The sequence below is a fragment of the Rhea pennata genome, chromosome Z (assembly GCF_028389875.1).
Source record: "Rhea pennata isolate bPtePen1 chromosome Z, bPtePen1.pri, whole genome shotgun sequence".
In the NCBI taxonomy this organism is placed as follows: Eukaryota; Metazoa; Chordata; class Aves; order Rheiformes; family Rheidae; genus Rhea; species Rhea pennata.
In genome coordinates this window covers 56,511,003-56,527,105 of record NC_084702.1, presented here as the reverse complement: position 1 = coordinate 56,527,105, position 16,103 = coordinate 56,511,003, and the positions used below count along the sequence as shown (strand labels likewise).

At 42.1% G+C, this 16,103-nt stretch overlaps 2 protein-coding genes across 3 annotated transcripts in view; one reads left to right on the top strand and one right to left on the bottom strand.

The window, feature by feature from the left end:
• Positions 1 to 16,103, bottom strand: part of IQGAP2 (IQ motif containing GTPase activating protein 2) — a 125,842-nt gene that overhangs the window by 26,025 nt on the left and 83,714 nt on the right. For both annotated transcript variants that reach the window (XM_062600680.1, XM_062600682.1), the window contains 6 exons: positions 15,758 to 15,882; positions 14,499 to 14,662; positions 5,940 to 6,030; positions 2,667 to 2,825; positions 1,304 to 1,446; positions 76 to 246 (listed from right to left, as the gene is read on the bottom strand). In XM_062600680.1, coding sequence (XP_062456664.1) covers positions 76 to 246; positions 1,304 to 1,446; positions 2,667 to 2,825; positions 5,940 to 6,030; positions 14,499 to 14,662; positions 15,758 to 15,882 — 853 coding nt within the window. The remainder of the gene's footprint in view (positions 1 to 75; positions 247 to 1,303; positions 1,447 to 2,666; positions 2,826 to 5,939; positions 6,031 to 14,498; positions 14,663 to 15,757; positions 15,883 to 16,103) is intronic.
• On the top strand, positions 8,298 to 12,629 carry F2RL2 (coagulation factor II thrombin receptor like 2). The gene is made up of 2 exons (XM_062600685.1): positions 8,298 to 8,520; positions 10,227 to 12,629. Exons 1-2 carry the CDS (start codon positions 8,463 to 8,465, stop codon positions 11,312 to 11,314), a joined length of 1,146 nt encoding a protein of 381 aa, XP_062456669.1. The 5' UTR covers positions 8,298 to 8,462; the 3' UTR covers positions 11,315 to 12,629.

Sequence of the window (16,103 nt, the reverse complement as noted above, 5' to 3'; positions counted from 1 at the left end):
AGCACTACTTAGCCACAATTTTCACATTTTACCCTTTATCCCAAGCAAGGTGACCTCCTTGTTCTAGTACAATACCTGTATTTTGATAGCAGATGGTTCCTGGGTTTGGAGGTATGCTTTTCTCGCCTCGTAATTTTTTCTGACCAAGAATCCCCTTGCTCGGGCTTGCAGCTGAACAATCAGATTTTCATTTGCAAGCCACAGCTGCTCTCGATTGTAATCTGCTGTAACTTGCCCAACAATGCTCTGTCAAGAGATCATGGAAAAAGGTCACTTAAAAGGAGCTATGCAAAAAAATTCAAGCCAAAACCATTCTGGAATTTTGCTTGTACGGTCTTCATCTGTACAGCTTATGTCTATCATATTCAAGCCCCTCCAACTTATCCATAGATTTTAACCAGTAAGAATGAAGAGCTACTTTGTAACCACTGAATTTTATACAAAGAGTAATTGAACTCCTACCAATTAACTAGCTAGATATGCCATTTTTGAAGGAGTTTTTAAATTCAATTTTATTTATTTTTTAAATACATCAGGGTTGAGAGTTCTACTTTCCAAATGCTTCCAAACTTTTGTAGAAGCCAGAAATCTAGGAATCTAGAATTGAATGTAGGAGCGCTGTACATAGAAGCATACTTGCATACCTCAGTATTGCTCCTATGAAAGTTCAGAAGAACCTACACTGTGATTTGTGTTCTTTTATGAAGCATAGTAAGCCCACAGACTAGATGGGCTGTACAAGTATAAACAAGCAGCTTGCACAGAAGCTTGTGTGATTTTTGCTGCAAGTCGTATTTTATGCTAATAGAAAGTCTCCACAGTAAGGAGTTTGAAGTACCACACTCATCCCATTGTATCTGGAGGTATAAGCATGCTGATGGGTGATTAGATTTAAACACAGAAAAGCGCTTCCCCTCCGCTCCTAAGTACATTTTGAAACTCATCATAGGACAATTCAAAGACCAAAACTGCGAGAGGATAAAAAAACCAGTAATATGACTTTCTTCCATAGACGTCTCTAGTGATGGCCATTAAAAATGATGCTGTGGTTGCAACCTCCACTTAGGAAGTCCCTAAATGATTGTCAGACATAAACCAGGAGGATGTGCTATCATTATCTCCCTTTTTCCTTACACTTTATATGATGCTTCTATACTGTCAAAGAAAAAAAAAAGATGAGTTAAAAGGATTTTTGGTTTCACGCAGTACAGCCTCTTATTGCCTTGACATTGCCACATCTTACCATCTGTCCAATATTATGCTGCATTTGTATGCAATTGCAGAAAACATTTCAGCAACCTACCTGGATTTCTTGACCAGTTAACCAAGAAGTTTTTGGCATAACTCCTTCAGGAGCAACACAGGTACCTTCCTCAGTTTCCACATTGTAATAGTAATCATACATATCTTTCATTACAAGTTTAATCCATGGACTTTCACTAGAATCTAAAAGCAATATATACTGTTATTAGCACACATTTTGGAGTCCTGTTACACAGAGAAGTTACAGCTTTTCCTACATGTTCCTCATCTCTACATTTCTTACAACGTTAGTTATCTATTTTCTGTGCCAAGTCACCATACATCTTGGGCCAGTTTGTAATAAGGACATTTTCAAAATGTCCTATTATATGAATCATGATCATTCTTCTATGATGGAACAGCTAGAAAGGTTAGTACAGAGGCACTACCAGCTTCTTAAAACCAGAACATGCCAAGTTAGTGCTTACTGCTGAAATAGTTTTGTCACATCTTCCATCATCACTCCCGTAAGTGAAACAGAGGTAGTGTTTGTAAAAAACCTTTTTTTTTTTTCTTTTTTTTTTTTTCCTGCCTGACTCTAGGCCTTATTGACACTTAGGTCACACAGATTTCCTGTAGCCAAGTCTGTTTGGTGCCATCAGCTTTGGTAAACAGGCTGTAACCTAAAGGGCAGGAAAAGCCTCATTTCCTCATGGACAAAAGGCTCCAAGGTAGAGCTGATAGGGTCAGTTGTGCAAGATGCCCTCTAAACATATATTGCAGGATGAAACATGCACATCTGCTCTAAGAACGTGTGCTAGGTCACATATTACAGATTGGTAGCTACTCTTGGCTGTGTTAGCTATGATCAACTCGCAACTTTACCATGCCACCACATCCCATCGTCTGTGCTATAGGCAGAGTCTAGCCCCAGTCACTACTGATGCACACTGCTCCAGCATTGCACGGGGACCTGAAATGTGTCATGGGCACTTCAGCAGAGCCTGACCTGACCCTTGGCATATGCCCATAAGGCTGAAGCACACAGTCTAACCCCTCCCTGCTCCTGCCAGCAGAGGGGGAAACCTGAAGAGCAGTGTGGTTTTCTGAGAGTGTGTACTAGTTTACTAACAGTTACAGAGAAGCTGCCTTAACTTCATTCAGAAGCTAATCTGACCCTAGCTAGAATCCAGAAATAACTAGAATTATTTCCTAGCCTACACTGTGCTCTGAGCAATGGATGCAACAATTCAACGCTGTGTAAAAAGAACTTGGGCAAAAAATATATTTCTCAAATAAAAGATTACAAAACAGCAGCCCTGTCCTGCAAATTACAGTGATTTTAGGTAAGCCTTCTATGCTAGTTTTCCAGATGCTTCAGCAATATGAAAATGTGGAACTTTCTTAGCAGTGAAGGTTTTTACCTTTAGTCTTTAGCTTTTTGGCTTCTGAAAGGGTCTTGAAGTAGGTTTCACCACACTCTGGAATGACTCGTAGTCCAAACTTGGACTGAAGTATCATCAGGATTGGTTGCGAATCGCCCTTCTCCAAGCTCTTGTTAATCATTGATGTCCCAAGAGCCACTAGGGTAAAATAGTAACACAAAAAATCAGATGGTTTTATGGCATACGCAAAAATTCACAGCGCCTCATCCCTTTCCAGTCTACTGCATGCTTGCAAGGACAAGTATTTCAGACAAAAGCAAGCTTGTAGGACAGAAAGAGCACACTCCACACAGGCTGCGAGGCAGCCACAGCGTGGTCGAGAGCGGTCTGTGGGCAAAGCTGCTCCTCTATCAACCAACACCCCAAGTGACTCTGATGGAGGAAGGCTAAGGATTACAGGCATCCAAATTCAATGGAAATGATTCCTTTCTGGTGATAAGTGTTGAGACTGACACTACTGCTCTAAAGGACCATGTGACCCCCTGTAAAATTATGAGCTAAATGAAGCTTATCCATCCACAGCTGCAGGAGATCTGTAGGCTGTAAATACACCAATTCTGCTCTTGCAGCACTTCAAATCTCAGTATTAGATCAACACTGAAGGGCTCTTTTCCACACCCATCCTCCCTTCAAACAGCTAAGATATACAAAACACAGCTGTCCCATGTGATAAGCCTGAGCCCTCAAAAGGGCCAAAGATCAACTCTTTCCCATAACATGGACTCTCTCAAGACAGGAATTGTGCTTTGATAGCCCTCTCATGCAAAATGGAAGGTTTCTCTTCTTGAAGGGTGTCACACGTACAGCTGATATTTGGCTAATCTCATTTTGCTCTCCTTTTGGATATAGAGTAGAATGGTCTGCACTGATTGAAGAGATAGAGCAACATGATGCAAATTGAGCTGCAACCACCACAAAGAATTCGGACATGTATCCAAAGTGCACCAGCAACTGCACTTCTGAGCACTTCTCCCTAAATGAACATACAAGAGGCAGAATCCGTTGTTGACTGGGAAGATGGTTTGTCTAGAGGCCTTTTAAATTTTCATAAATGTAACTTTTAACATTTTGCTTTGCTCTTTTATGCCACTAACTTATACAAGGCAGAAAAATTACATTTGGAAGAGCTCAAGATTGTTCCAGCACAGCTGTCAAAGTACCTCTTCTTATCTCATTGCTATTGCCATCACTGTAGCAGTCTCAAAAATATACTTTGCTCCGACTGAAACAAAAATAAGTGTTAGATACTCTTTACTTTTGTATGAAAGTTTCTTGGCAGAGGCAGGGGGTGGAATTCAAAAGATAGCTTTTCTGTGCTACACAGGTCAAAATGAAAGTTCATTTACAAGTTATAATCATATTGAACTTTCTAAGTTTAGGCTTTGTGAACACAGCATGCTGACTTCCTGAAGCAGGATGTACTTGCTATAGGAAATATCAGGCCCTGTGTAGCGGAAAAAATTTAAATCTCAGTTTTTAACTGCAAAAATCTTAGAGCACCTCTAAAGAATGTGGATGACACTATGCTGACACAGGTTTGTTTCAACCCATGAGACACAGTACAGGAGATTAGCAAGCAACTTGTTAAAATACTTCTATTGATCATGCTTGATCATGCAAAACTATGTATTTACTGCAAACATGGTGACAGAGTCCATATATAGAAATGATTTTACTGTAACAACTGACTAGCAGATAGAGCAAAGGCCTATCTTTTGCAATCAAGTGGTATTGATACGTGGTTAATTCTGTGCTGCTTTCTCTAAGCCATTTATGTGACCTTCATGGTGCTCTTACACCAGAGGCCACAACCTAGCAGGTTTTCTAGTCACGTTTTAGCTTTAACTCGCATCCGTTTACAAGTAATGAATTTCCCTCCCATCCTTGTGCTCAGATGTTTCCTCATGCCTCTGGATGCCATTGATTGGAAGGTATTTTTGCCCACAAAAGGAGGTATCAGTACCCCAAGGACAAGAGCTCAGTTTAGAAAGCTATGTGCTTTTGACCTCAGCTTGGAAAATACAAATTGGATGCTTTTCACAGATGCACAACTTACAAAAATATTACAAATGTCATTGGCATATCTAACTAGTTAAATTAAGACTGCAAATCAATTCTAGCATAATAGCAACATGAAATTCAATGTTTTTGTAGCAGGGATAGAAGATTAAATTTTTTAATAGCTAGCCCTGTTTCTTCTATTCTACCCACACCATTCAAAACATAGGCAGTCAACAATCAGAAGTCTCTAAGTAAACAAACTACAGCACTGTATTAATAAAGGTTGAATGCAGCTTTGCAAGAATGAATTGAGTTCAGCAGTTGTATTCACAAGCTCTCAGTGTGCTGAAGAAGGCGACTTTGACTCATCCAAGCAGATTCTCCCCAAAGCCAACTGCAGCACAGCCAAACCAATACTCAGTCTCAAGCTAAACACTTCACCTAGTCTGTGCTGGCCCCTGGCAGAACCACTTGAGGACTCTACCAGGCTTTCCAGCATGCCCCACATATCTCATCACTCTTATTTTCACTTTACTTGTGACCCAAAATTATATTGTAGATATTTTTTTTCTAAATTATATTTAATCAAAACTTTTAACAGAAGATATTGAGAATCCAGTACACAAGGCTGTAACAGTACCTACCTCAGCCTTTTCTGCACAGATTTCTCCTGCTTCTTTACAGATTAGAAGAGGGTGCACTTCTCCAAAAAGTTAAGTGCATATTTTATATTACTTAAGAATATAGTCCTAATTTTTCTATTGGTAATTAATAAAAGACATTATGATGAATTAATATTAAATAAAGTTATAACCATTTAAGAATTTGCTCTTATAGCATACATGAAGATTTTAGTCTTATATAAGCAAAATAAGATCTTAAGCGATATCATGCCTTCATTTTCTCAATTCTTTCTGTTTTCATATCAGTGGAGAAGTACAGTAATAGGCAGTGTTTCTATCAGCTCTGAAAATGCACTGACCCTAGAAATTTTAGTCATATCATTATCCTATGTAAGAGAAACCACTAAACTATTAGCCAAACCTTAAATATTACTACTCTAGATAAAATTAACACTATCCCCGGGATTTAAGTCACCCCAATTTCAGAATGACAAAGGGCATGCACTCATTTCTTCCAATGTGTTTAAAGGTCTTTCACATATCCATGAAGAGGAAAAAGATTACAAATTCAGCAGTTTTTTTAAGACTAAGAACAACAGGGGCAACATACAGGTATGTTAATGCTTACAGATTTCTGCTTCTTTTATATTCCTATTAGCATCGCTGATCCCTTTTTGTATTTCATCCAGCCACAGAACTGCCGATTCATCCTGGGATTCCTGGAAAAAGGATAGAGAAATGCTTTATAAAAGAACTGAAGGAATTAACTACAAAAGAAAAGTATTACAAAAATCTGTCCAAACATACTGACAGAGCTCTGATACACAGACTCTCCTTGGGCACTAAAAACAATCTGACCACTTGAAAGCTGCAATAAAACAAGGCTCTAGTTCATATTCCATTTACTGACTTGAATAAATGCATGTTCAAACCCAAAGCTCTCAAAGTTTTTATTTGTAGAAGACAGCCCCCTACCAAAGGTAAATAAAAACTACGAGCAGAGCTGGAAGCAATCTTTTCCATTTCCATAATAGGAAAGCAAAATAATTGGAGCATTAAGTAGAATCAAATACAACCAGACAGTACAGTGATAGTAGCATGAACAGCAGAGCACAAGATTATAGAAAGTTAATTTTCTTTCAAAATTCCCTATTTGGAAAGGACACACACACACTCAGCAAAGATTACATGAGAAAATACCAGCAGTGACTGGCATAGACGGACGACTCAGTTTTAGTCACAGTGACTGTTACTCCAGGTAGCAAACATTTCAGGAATTAGGCAGCAGAGCAGGTTTCACGGTTCGTGACATTATAGCCAGCGTAAAATACAGGGTGCTCTGTACAAGGTAATCCTTCCTTTCTGATGAAGTTTCAACCTCAGGCTATAGTGGATAGACCTGATGTCCTGAAGTACACAAACATTAAGCAGCTTAGAGCACGAGCTCACATGAAAAAGCAGGGGCACGCGGGAGGCACGACACCCACGTAAAGCTCGGACCACTTCCGAGCGTCATTAACCAGTTGGCAGAAGTTGCCGTTCAGAGCTTCACAGAAGCTGATTTCTAAAACGTGAACCCGAAATCAGACGTCTGGGTTGTCCCAGCGCTTGCAGGGCTGGTGGACAGCAAGAAAGTGGGCAGCGAGGGCATGCTCGGCAAGGCGGGCGCTGAGCGGCCAGGCTCCTCAGCCCGCATTCGCAGATGGGCGGCTGCTTCGGCTCGGAGAAAAGATCTGGGAGCTGGAGAGACATTTAGAAGTTAATACAATAGATGGGAGAACAAAGCTTTCTAGAAAAGAGAAATAATAAGTGCCAGATCTGTAAGACACTAATGATGACTGGAACTGGAATATACTGACTTGATAAAGAAGGATATGCACACATTTCAGAAAATTTCACCATAGCAGAAAATAAAAGCCAGGAAAGGGCCATAGAGCACTAAAACAGCTTGTGCGGACAAAGAACCAGCTTTGCAACGTATATCACTGTTACAGGGCCCAGCTCCAGGCCAAAATCCAATAAAACTATGGTCCACAAATAGCAAGGAGTAAACAGGGTGAAAAAATGACAAAAACACTCTTCAGGTTTCATAATATATATAAACAAAGCAACAAATGGTTTAGATAAAATTAAGCATTATCAGGTAACGATGTAATAGCAGGACACACAACGCAAGTGCAGCAGAAAATTAGAGTTAACGTCCGAGAGAGCACATACTAAATTGCAAAACTACAAACAGTTTCTGGAATACAGTTGTGAAACGGAGAAGAATCTGGTGTTCAGTCCCTACAAGCTTCAAACAAGAACAAATACAAATATTACTCTGAAGCCAAACACCACTTATTCCAGTCCTCACCACTAGCTTGGAGGCCAGACCAAGTCTTGCGTTAATTTTGTTGGCTAGAGGCAAACCACTATTTTATGGCATTCAAGCAAAAATAGTATTTCAGACAGAGAAAAAGGAAGGGAACAACAAAACAGCAAATGAACATGGGGTAGAGGCGGTAGGGGCTGCAGCCTGTTGGGAGGGACGTTGTCCACACATCGCTGGTGGTCGAAGGGAGCGCAGAGGCCAAAGCCAAGCCAAAGCAGAACACACGTTTTTTAAGACGTGCATCTTTTTCAGTTCGTGCCTTGCTTTCCCCTTTGCATTTACTAAACCAAGATTGCCGCCCTGTTCCCGGAGCCTGGCTTCTTCCTCGAGAGCACAGGATTTAACAACATGGGACTTTGGTCCGTGAATGAGACCTCTAAGGATTTACTAAACCCTCCTTTTGATTCTTCCAGAAAAAGGAATTTTCTCCAGATAGCCACACATACAAATCCCAGCAGAACGCGCGGAGCCCCCACGTCACCTTCGGGCTCCTGGTAAATTAGGAGTTAAGTTACTGCTGCAAAGCAATCGAACCTCGGTGCTGGGCAGAGGCTGAATCTGAGTCATGTGTGCATATCTGGATACGTCACACCCTCCTCGCTGTAGTAGACAAAGAACAAACTGCTTCTTACCATAAATCCCATGGCTGCAGGATGCTTCTGGGGGACAGATCTATCGTTCGTTAGCCCTTTACCGAGAAATAATCCCCCATTAAAAGGCTCTTGAGATGAGCTAGAGCAGCACTGGATTTTTGCCAGCTGGATTTAACACACTACAATGAAGATACTGGTTTTAACTGGATTGTTCTCTCTCACCTCAAGTCTTTTCACAGCAGGTAAGTCCTCCCTTCTGCACCAGTTCTGTATTTTAGCTGACAGTTTTTCTTTATCAGCATTACAGCAGCTTAAACGGACTGTAGATAACTACACTCTCGGAAGTCTCATTTAAAGGCAGATCTTTATACTTTCATTTCAGTGACACCTTGCATTACTCTCCCCCTTTAGCACAATCATTTCAAATAAGGCTTTTTACAGCTTTTAAGGGAGCTTACTGAAAGCCCATCTCTCCCGGGCTCACCCTTGCCTGTGTTTCTGTAGCGATATGGTAATGTTAGACCTGTAGAGTCACGTTCCTTCTGCTTTAAAGAGCTGAACAGAATTACAGCTCCGCAGATGGTGTCATTACGGGGAAATGCTCTCATAGCTCCTCTCCGGTGACAAAAATAACCGAAGGAAATCATCAAAGAGTAAGCTCAATTTTCCTCACTAGAATTAAAGCTGCTTTGAAACTAAGCTCATTTTTATAAGCTGTTTTATATATAAAACATAAAATATAAAATATACACATATATATCTTCAAAGGAGCGAATAAAGTTCATTTTTTGGACTAATCATCCAAATATTAAGAGGCATGCAGTCTATTAATTATGTGATTTCAAGTCACTCTACCATAAGTCTGACAGTTTCAAAACAGTGAGTCTAGATAAAGCTGTTTTCCATATTTTATTCCAGTATAAAAGGGTAAAAGAAAAACCCACAGGTTTTAGTTAAAATCTTCGTTCACTTATTGTGAATTCCCATTCCAAGGTAGCTATGAATTTTTAAATGACAAAATTTATTACACAGAGCTACGGCTGCTTCTTCTCCAGAATCTCTTTTATACAGTCCCTTCTAAAGCTGCTTGATGAAAACACTGGAGCTTCAACTTAGAAATGTCAGCGTGTCCTTACAAAGTTCTCTACCAGGCACCGAGGAGCAGGCATTAGTAACAGTGACCAGCAGTACTAGGCTTTGCCCACACGCTAAGAGCATTTACTGACTGAGGATTTCTTTGCTGGAGGAAAAAAAGTTTTATTGGCTTACAAATAGATTCGGTCTAATATTAATCCAAACTTTTTAATTCAGTTCTTAAAATAGTAACTGGTCTGCCTTGAGTATGAGAAATTGAAAAGATATGGTTTGCTTTAGAGTCTAAAGCTGAAGAATACAGAACAGTAACATTAATTTGATTTGTAAGACCAAAAAATGAGTTAATCGGATTTCCTAACCGGAAAACTGTAACATGAGTTAAGCAAGCTGGTGCTTTTTGCATCTTTTGCTGTCATGCATTTCCCACAGTAAGTGGCAAGAATTTTACTCCTGTTTCCTTTGGAAATTGTGACCAAGCCTAAACCAAGGCTGCTGCTTACATGATGAATTACCATTAGTACCTGGCAAAATCCTCTGCAGGTGGTAATATTACAGATGCCTTCAATAACTTTGCCAGTAAAGATTACTGAAAACATTTGAAATGCAGAAAATCTAGTTTAATATTAAATTCATACAAAATTTTCAGGGTTGGGCATTAGATGACCAAGGGGGGAAAAAAAAAGTGAAGATTGTCCTTGAGCACATTTGGTATAAGCACCTAAAGCAGAACTCCAAGTCTTCTACATATAAACTGCTTCTCACATGGAAAGATTTACCTTTCTCCTTACCTGAGGCTGATTATACTGATAATCCAGTAGTATGCCTATTCTAACAATTTTAACTTTTTTCCAAGCTTCAGAATCTTCCCCGAATAGCTCTGCAATTCAAACAGTGTCTCTTATCAAGACTTTTCGTGGCATTTCGGCAAGAGACTATGACTATATTCCCCCTTACGCTATAGAAGGGGAGACCACGACCGTTCGTAGCAGGGAGCACAAATGCTCTTCAAAAAAGCCAAATGACTCGATTTTAACAGACGTTAACAACACGACGTTGGAGTACCTGACCAGTTCTCTGAGCACCAAGCTAATACCTGCCGTCTACCTCGGCGCTGTTTTGTTAGGGGTGCCATCTAATGCCGTTATTCTGTGGATGCTGCTCTTCCGAATCCGATCCGTGTGTACTGCCATCCTCTACACAAACTTAGCTGTTTCAGACCTGCTGTTCTGCATCATATTGCCATTCAAAATAGCATATCACCTCAACGGAAACAACTGGATTTTTGGTGAGATGATGTGTCGAACTACAACCGCCGTGTTTTACGGCAACATGTACTGCTCCATTCTGCTGCTCACGTGCATCAGCATCAGCCGGTACGTGGCCATCGTCCACCCCTTCGCCTACAAGAGGCTGCCCAAGCGCGCCTACGCCACCGCCGTCTGCGCTACCGTGTGGACCATCGTCTTCCTGTACATGCTGCCGCTTTGCATCATGAAGCAGAGCTATTATGTGAAACAACTGGACATTTTCACCTGTCACGACGTGCACAACGCCTGTGAAACTGTATCAGCCTTCCAGTTCTACTACTACATTTCTTTAGCTATCTTTGGGTTTCTAATACCTCTTGCAACTATCATTTTCTGCTACATCTCAATCATACAAACACTCAAGACTCATGAATGGTTCTGGTATGTTAAAGTAAGTCTTTTGATCCTGACAATCTTTGCTATTTGCTTTGTACCAAGCAACATTATCCTTATTGTCCATCACATCAACTATTATTATTATAACACAGATAGGTTGTATTCTTTTTATCTAATTGCTTTATGTCTTAGTAGCTTAAATAGTTGCCTCGATCCTTTTCTTTACTTTCTGATGTCCAAAATCAGAAGTCAATCCAATATTTATCTAACAATGGTTAAGGTATCCAGGGAAAAATGAAATTAGTTCTGTATTTATTATTGTTGGAATTATGATTTTGTATAGTGTTAATGCAGGTAGCAATAAACCTCAGGTACAACTGGACTTAAATAAAAACACATTAAAAAAACATGATCCTCTCAGTAAAATTTACTTAGTTCCAAGCACCATATGAGAGGTGTTGTCTGAAATAAAATTTCAGAGCTAGCAAAGTTTATCAGGCATGTTACAATAACTGGTGTACTTAGACTCAGGGAAGTAGCTAAGCATCTCCATTTTCTTCTAAAAAGCTCAATTTTACGGCCACGAAGAAGACAGCATCAACCATCAAAGCCTCTAATCGCCAAAAGACAAAGCAATGCTCGAACAGCACTTTCAGGCCTGTTTATGATTTCCAAATACTTCAGATGAGCTCTCAACGCAAAATGACTGCAGGAATGCTGATGCAAAACCAACCTTTTTTGTGGAAATGGGAACAAATAAAAGCACTTTCTTTGTGTCCAGGGACTGTATAGCATTGTAAAAACTCCGTATCTATGCATCCCTATACAGCCAAGAGCAAATGCTGCCCTGGATGATGAAAATAAAGAATCAGAGTCCCTTTAGCTTCCAAGGGCAGTAAATCCACAAGCATACGCAGAACCTGATGCACTTCCAAGGAAGCAACTTCCATTAGATAACTTAACCAGTTTGCACGGGAGACTCGTTCTTCCACTTTGTCAGCTCCCGTGCGCCTGTAACCCACAAGCACTGCTGCAGGCTAGCCCTTATCAGCAGAAATCCAGGCGTGCTTTATTCTTGCTTGGTAAGCACAACAGGGAAGTTATTCTGTAGCATTTCCTTGATTTGCACATCCTCACAGGAAATACCTACAGTGTTACAAGTACTAAGGGTAGTTATGATTAATTGTCCACCTTAATAAAGCAAAGAGTTGGCTTGCACATTTACAGCAACTCAGAATCTACATAACCTGAGTGCAAGTTCCTACAAAATGAATTCAACGGCTGGTGTTTTGTAACCGCAGTGTAAAAAGCAGTGATGAGAAAAAGGGAGTTTTACATGAGTTTCATATAGCATTTTAAGAAACATTACTTAAAAATAAAATCATTTGCACTGGAAAACAAAATGTCTCTAAGAAATTAGAGACTGGTAAGGGTCCTGGCTCCTAATTTAAAGCCTCAGTTTTGCCATTTTTGCAAAATGTACAAGAACATATTAAAATTATCTTTAAGCCAGATATTACACAATTATTGTAATCATCATAAAAATGCCAACTGAACTGTAAAAGCCAACCATTATCAAGTCTATCATTAAAAATAAAGTAACATGGAAACCATTTCAAAATTTGGTACATTTGTTGACACCTCAGGTATCCATAATGCACTTTGGGATCACAGAGTTTCTCTTCGTTAGGACTCAGATACACTTGATTTGAAATGGCTGTAAGAATTATTGCAAACTATTGTATAAAATTATGGGAATAAATAAACTCCATTTTTGTATTTTCATTTTCAAGCAAGAACAACTAGGTGTGAACTGAGATTAAAACTTACAAAGGGAAGTGAGAGATTTGAATGCAGATTGTATTTATCCAAAGCCACCACAATTACAGGGAGGGACATGTCAGCAGAACGGTTAGAATAAGCAGTCAGTCTTGACCCACGTTTTTCCAGACAACGGGGGATACAGGAAGTTCACAGGCAGACCTCTCTAATCCTTGTAAATCAAACACTTCCTTCTTCTACAGCTCACTCTAAAAACACACCAAATACGACGGAAGACAGATTTGCTTTAAGAACGGTCTCAGAAGCAGGAGGACAGATTTAGTCATGGCATAGCTCTTTCAGTTGTTTGGTTTTGTTTTTAATAGGCTCAATCTAAATAATATCCTTATCTAAAGAAAGAGGATGTCAACGTCATTAGGCAGTACACAGAGGAACTTGTATTAACACATCCAAGATGGCAACGGTTCAGTCTCTTTCTTTTGGGAGCATGTACAGCACGGTATCTTGCTTTCTTTCCAAACAGGAGGGTGGATTTTTTTTTTTCTTGGCGGTGAAGTGGGAAGAAGAGGGCTTGTTTAAAGTAGTTGTAAGCTGAACTACTTAAGAATCTCCCAAACGTTGAGCTGCAAGATTTCAAAATGACGATCCAGGTAAGCCAGCCCTGCTCCTGGGTAAGGAACTGCGACTCGTGCTATGTCTCTCTCGAAGGCTCTGACCGTGGTTACAGACACATGCTGTTCTCGCCGCAGAAGAGACGGCAAGGCAGCGGGAAGGCTTTTAGACTCAGGGAAGTAGCTAAGCATCTCCATTTTCTTCTAAAAAGCTCAATTTTACGGCCACGAAGAAGACAGCATCAACCATCAAAGCCTCTAATCGCCAAAAGACAAAGCAATGCTCGAACAGCCAGCGTGCGAGGGCTTTTCCAGCCGAACATTCGCTTTAGGGACACGTCAGAATTGTAGGCGTCTTTTCCAAGCACTGGACTTCTTGAGTGCTGTGCTAGTAGCTTTAGCTAATCTTGCGTTCAGCCTCATCCTGCAAGCTGTTTGGCTGCTCTTTGTTTACACTTCCCCGTGCTGACGCTGACCAGGGCACCGCTTTTGCGGAAGCGGACACCAGTACCCCGCTGTGACGGGTTCAGCCTGACGGCACGTACGAGGAAGGCAGGACGTCATTACGTGACAACAGCAGGATGCAAATACACACAAGTCATTGTTAAAAAAACCCAAACTGAAGCAACCGAGGTGCCTCAATGAAACAGCTCTCAGAAGTCTGTGAGTGGAAATTGTAACTCCTTCAGCTCTACACTTCAGGCAAAAACCTCAAATCTCATTCACTTTGTAGCTACCTGCCTGATACTAACCCTGGTAACTAGACAATTGCACAACTTCGTAGCTGTACCAGTACAGCTATCCACATCTTTTCCAATTGCTGCAGCACCCTGGTCAACTTAACAATAGATCAAGGTTAGCTCAAGTCAGTAGTGACAAACATGCAGAATATATCCAAGTATTAATATTGAGAATTAATCCCTCGTGCCAGTCACAGGATACGCTGTAGTGGAAAATTTTGTCATTGTTGACTTATTCACCACCCCGTTGGCACAACTAATCCAACCACCAGGGCGACCAGGACAGGGACATGCACATAAGTAAAAAGAACTGGCAATGCAATGTTCCAACAAGCAGCAACGCTCTAACCTTGCATTTCTGTGCTTTGGCATGGTGCAGGACATCCTGATAGTGCCTTGCATTTACTGGTCTCACATCTTGCAGCTTGGCTGTGGGTAACAGTAGAGTTTCTAGAGTTTTCTCAGGATTTCCTTGGTCAATTGCTTCATTAATGTGGCCAATCGCAATAATTCCTATGGAATTGAAAAGTTATTAAAGATGTAGTCATCAAGGAAGATATAAGTTATCACAAATCACAAAGCAGACACAAACACAGCAGTAGAAGACAGGAAAAATCAAGTTACAAGAAGGCAGAGGCAGCAACAGCAGCTGATTTAAAGGTGTTTTTGCTCAAATAGTCACGCGAAGCCATTAAGCCGGACAGTTTCCCTTTCCCCTGCAGTTACCTAGCTAGCCGAGCCTGCCCTCTTCATGAGCCCCCAACCCACCCGTGTCGAAAGAGGCACGGGGGCTTCCTCGCGGGCGAGCCAGGGCAGCCCGCGCGCGCCCCAACGAGCCGCGCCGCCGCGAGCCGGGCTGGGCGGCTGGGAGGAGCGGCGCCGCCGAGCCGTTCCGGGCCGGGCTCGCCGGGCCCGAGCAGCCACGCCGCGGCCGCCCACCCAGCCCCTCTCTTCAAACCCTCCCCGGGCCTACCCGCACTGGAACGCTTGCCGTCGGACAGATCACGCCGGCGCTCAGGACAACCACCGCGTTGCTTAACGCCCCCGAACCTGCTTTATTCGCCTGGAAAGGCCGCGAGCGGCGCCTCGGCCCCGCGGCGTCCGCCCGCCGCCGCCGCCGCCCTCACCTGTCACCGACGCCATCGCGCCGACCCCGCCGCCGCCGCCGCCGCCGCACGTGGCGTCACGCGCGTGACGTCACAAGCGCCCCGGCCCCGCCCCCCGGGGGCCGCGCGCGCGCGCGCGCCGCTCTGCCCCGCCCACGCGGGCGGGGACACGCGGGCTTGGCGCACGGGCTGCGTGTGCGCAGGACGGGGCCGGGAATTCCTGCCCCTGCCCCGCCGTGCGCCTGCGCTCACAAGGCCAGCAGCGTCCGGCCCAAGGGCCGAGGGACGTTGCTGCTGCTGCTGCTGCTGGCCCACGCGCGGCCCTGGTCGTGTCACGGGCGGCCGGCACCCTTCAGCCGGCCAAAAAACACATCTAGGAACACTACAAGGAGATTTAATCCCATATTCTTTTCTCTTGGTCAGCATCTGCACAAGGCCGTTCAGCATGCACCAGGGACCAGACTGTTGTCTCTGCCTTCAACATAGAGAAAAAATTACTTACTTTCATTTTCTTCTTGAATTTGCATATTAACCATGTCAATGCAGTTCTGGATATCATTCCAGCTTAAATAATCTTGGCCTTGAGATGAAGCCTCTGACTTAATAGACAATAGTGTATCAGCATAACTACAAGAAGATATAAAATACATAAATGTATTTCATATAGAAGAGGTCATATAAAGAATCAATTAGATGTATGGTCTATCCATTTACTGCCTGTTATTTTTCTCAATTAATAAATTTCACATAAAAACTCCTCTCCTGCCAGAAGCTACAAAAACATGCCAGCTGCCTCGCTGCTTGGGCACATGTATTTCAGGATCTGAAAACCCGGCCCTGCTCTCTAA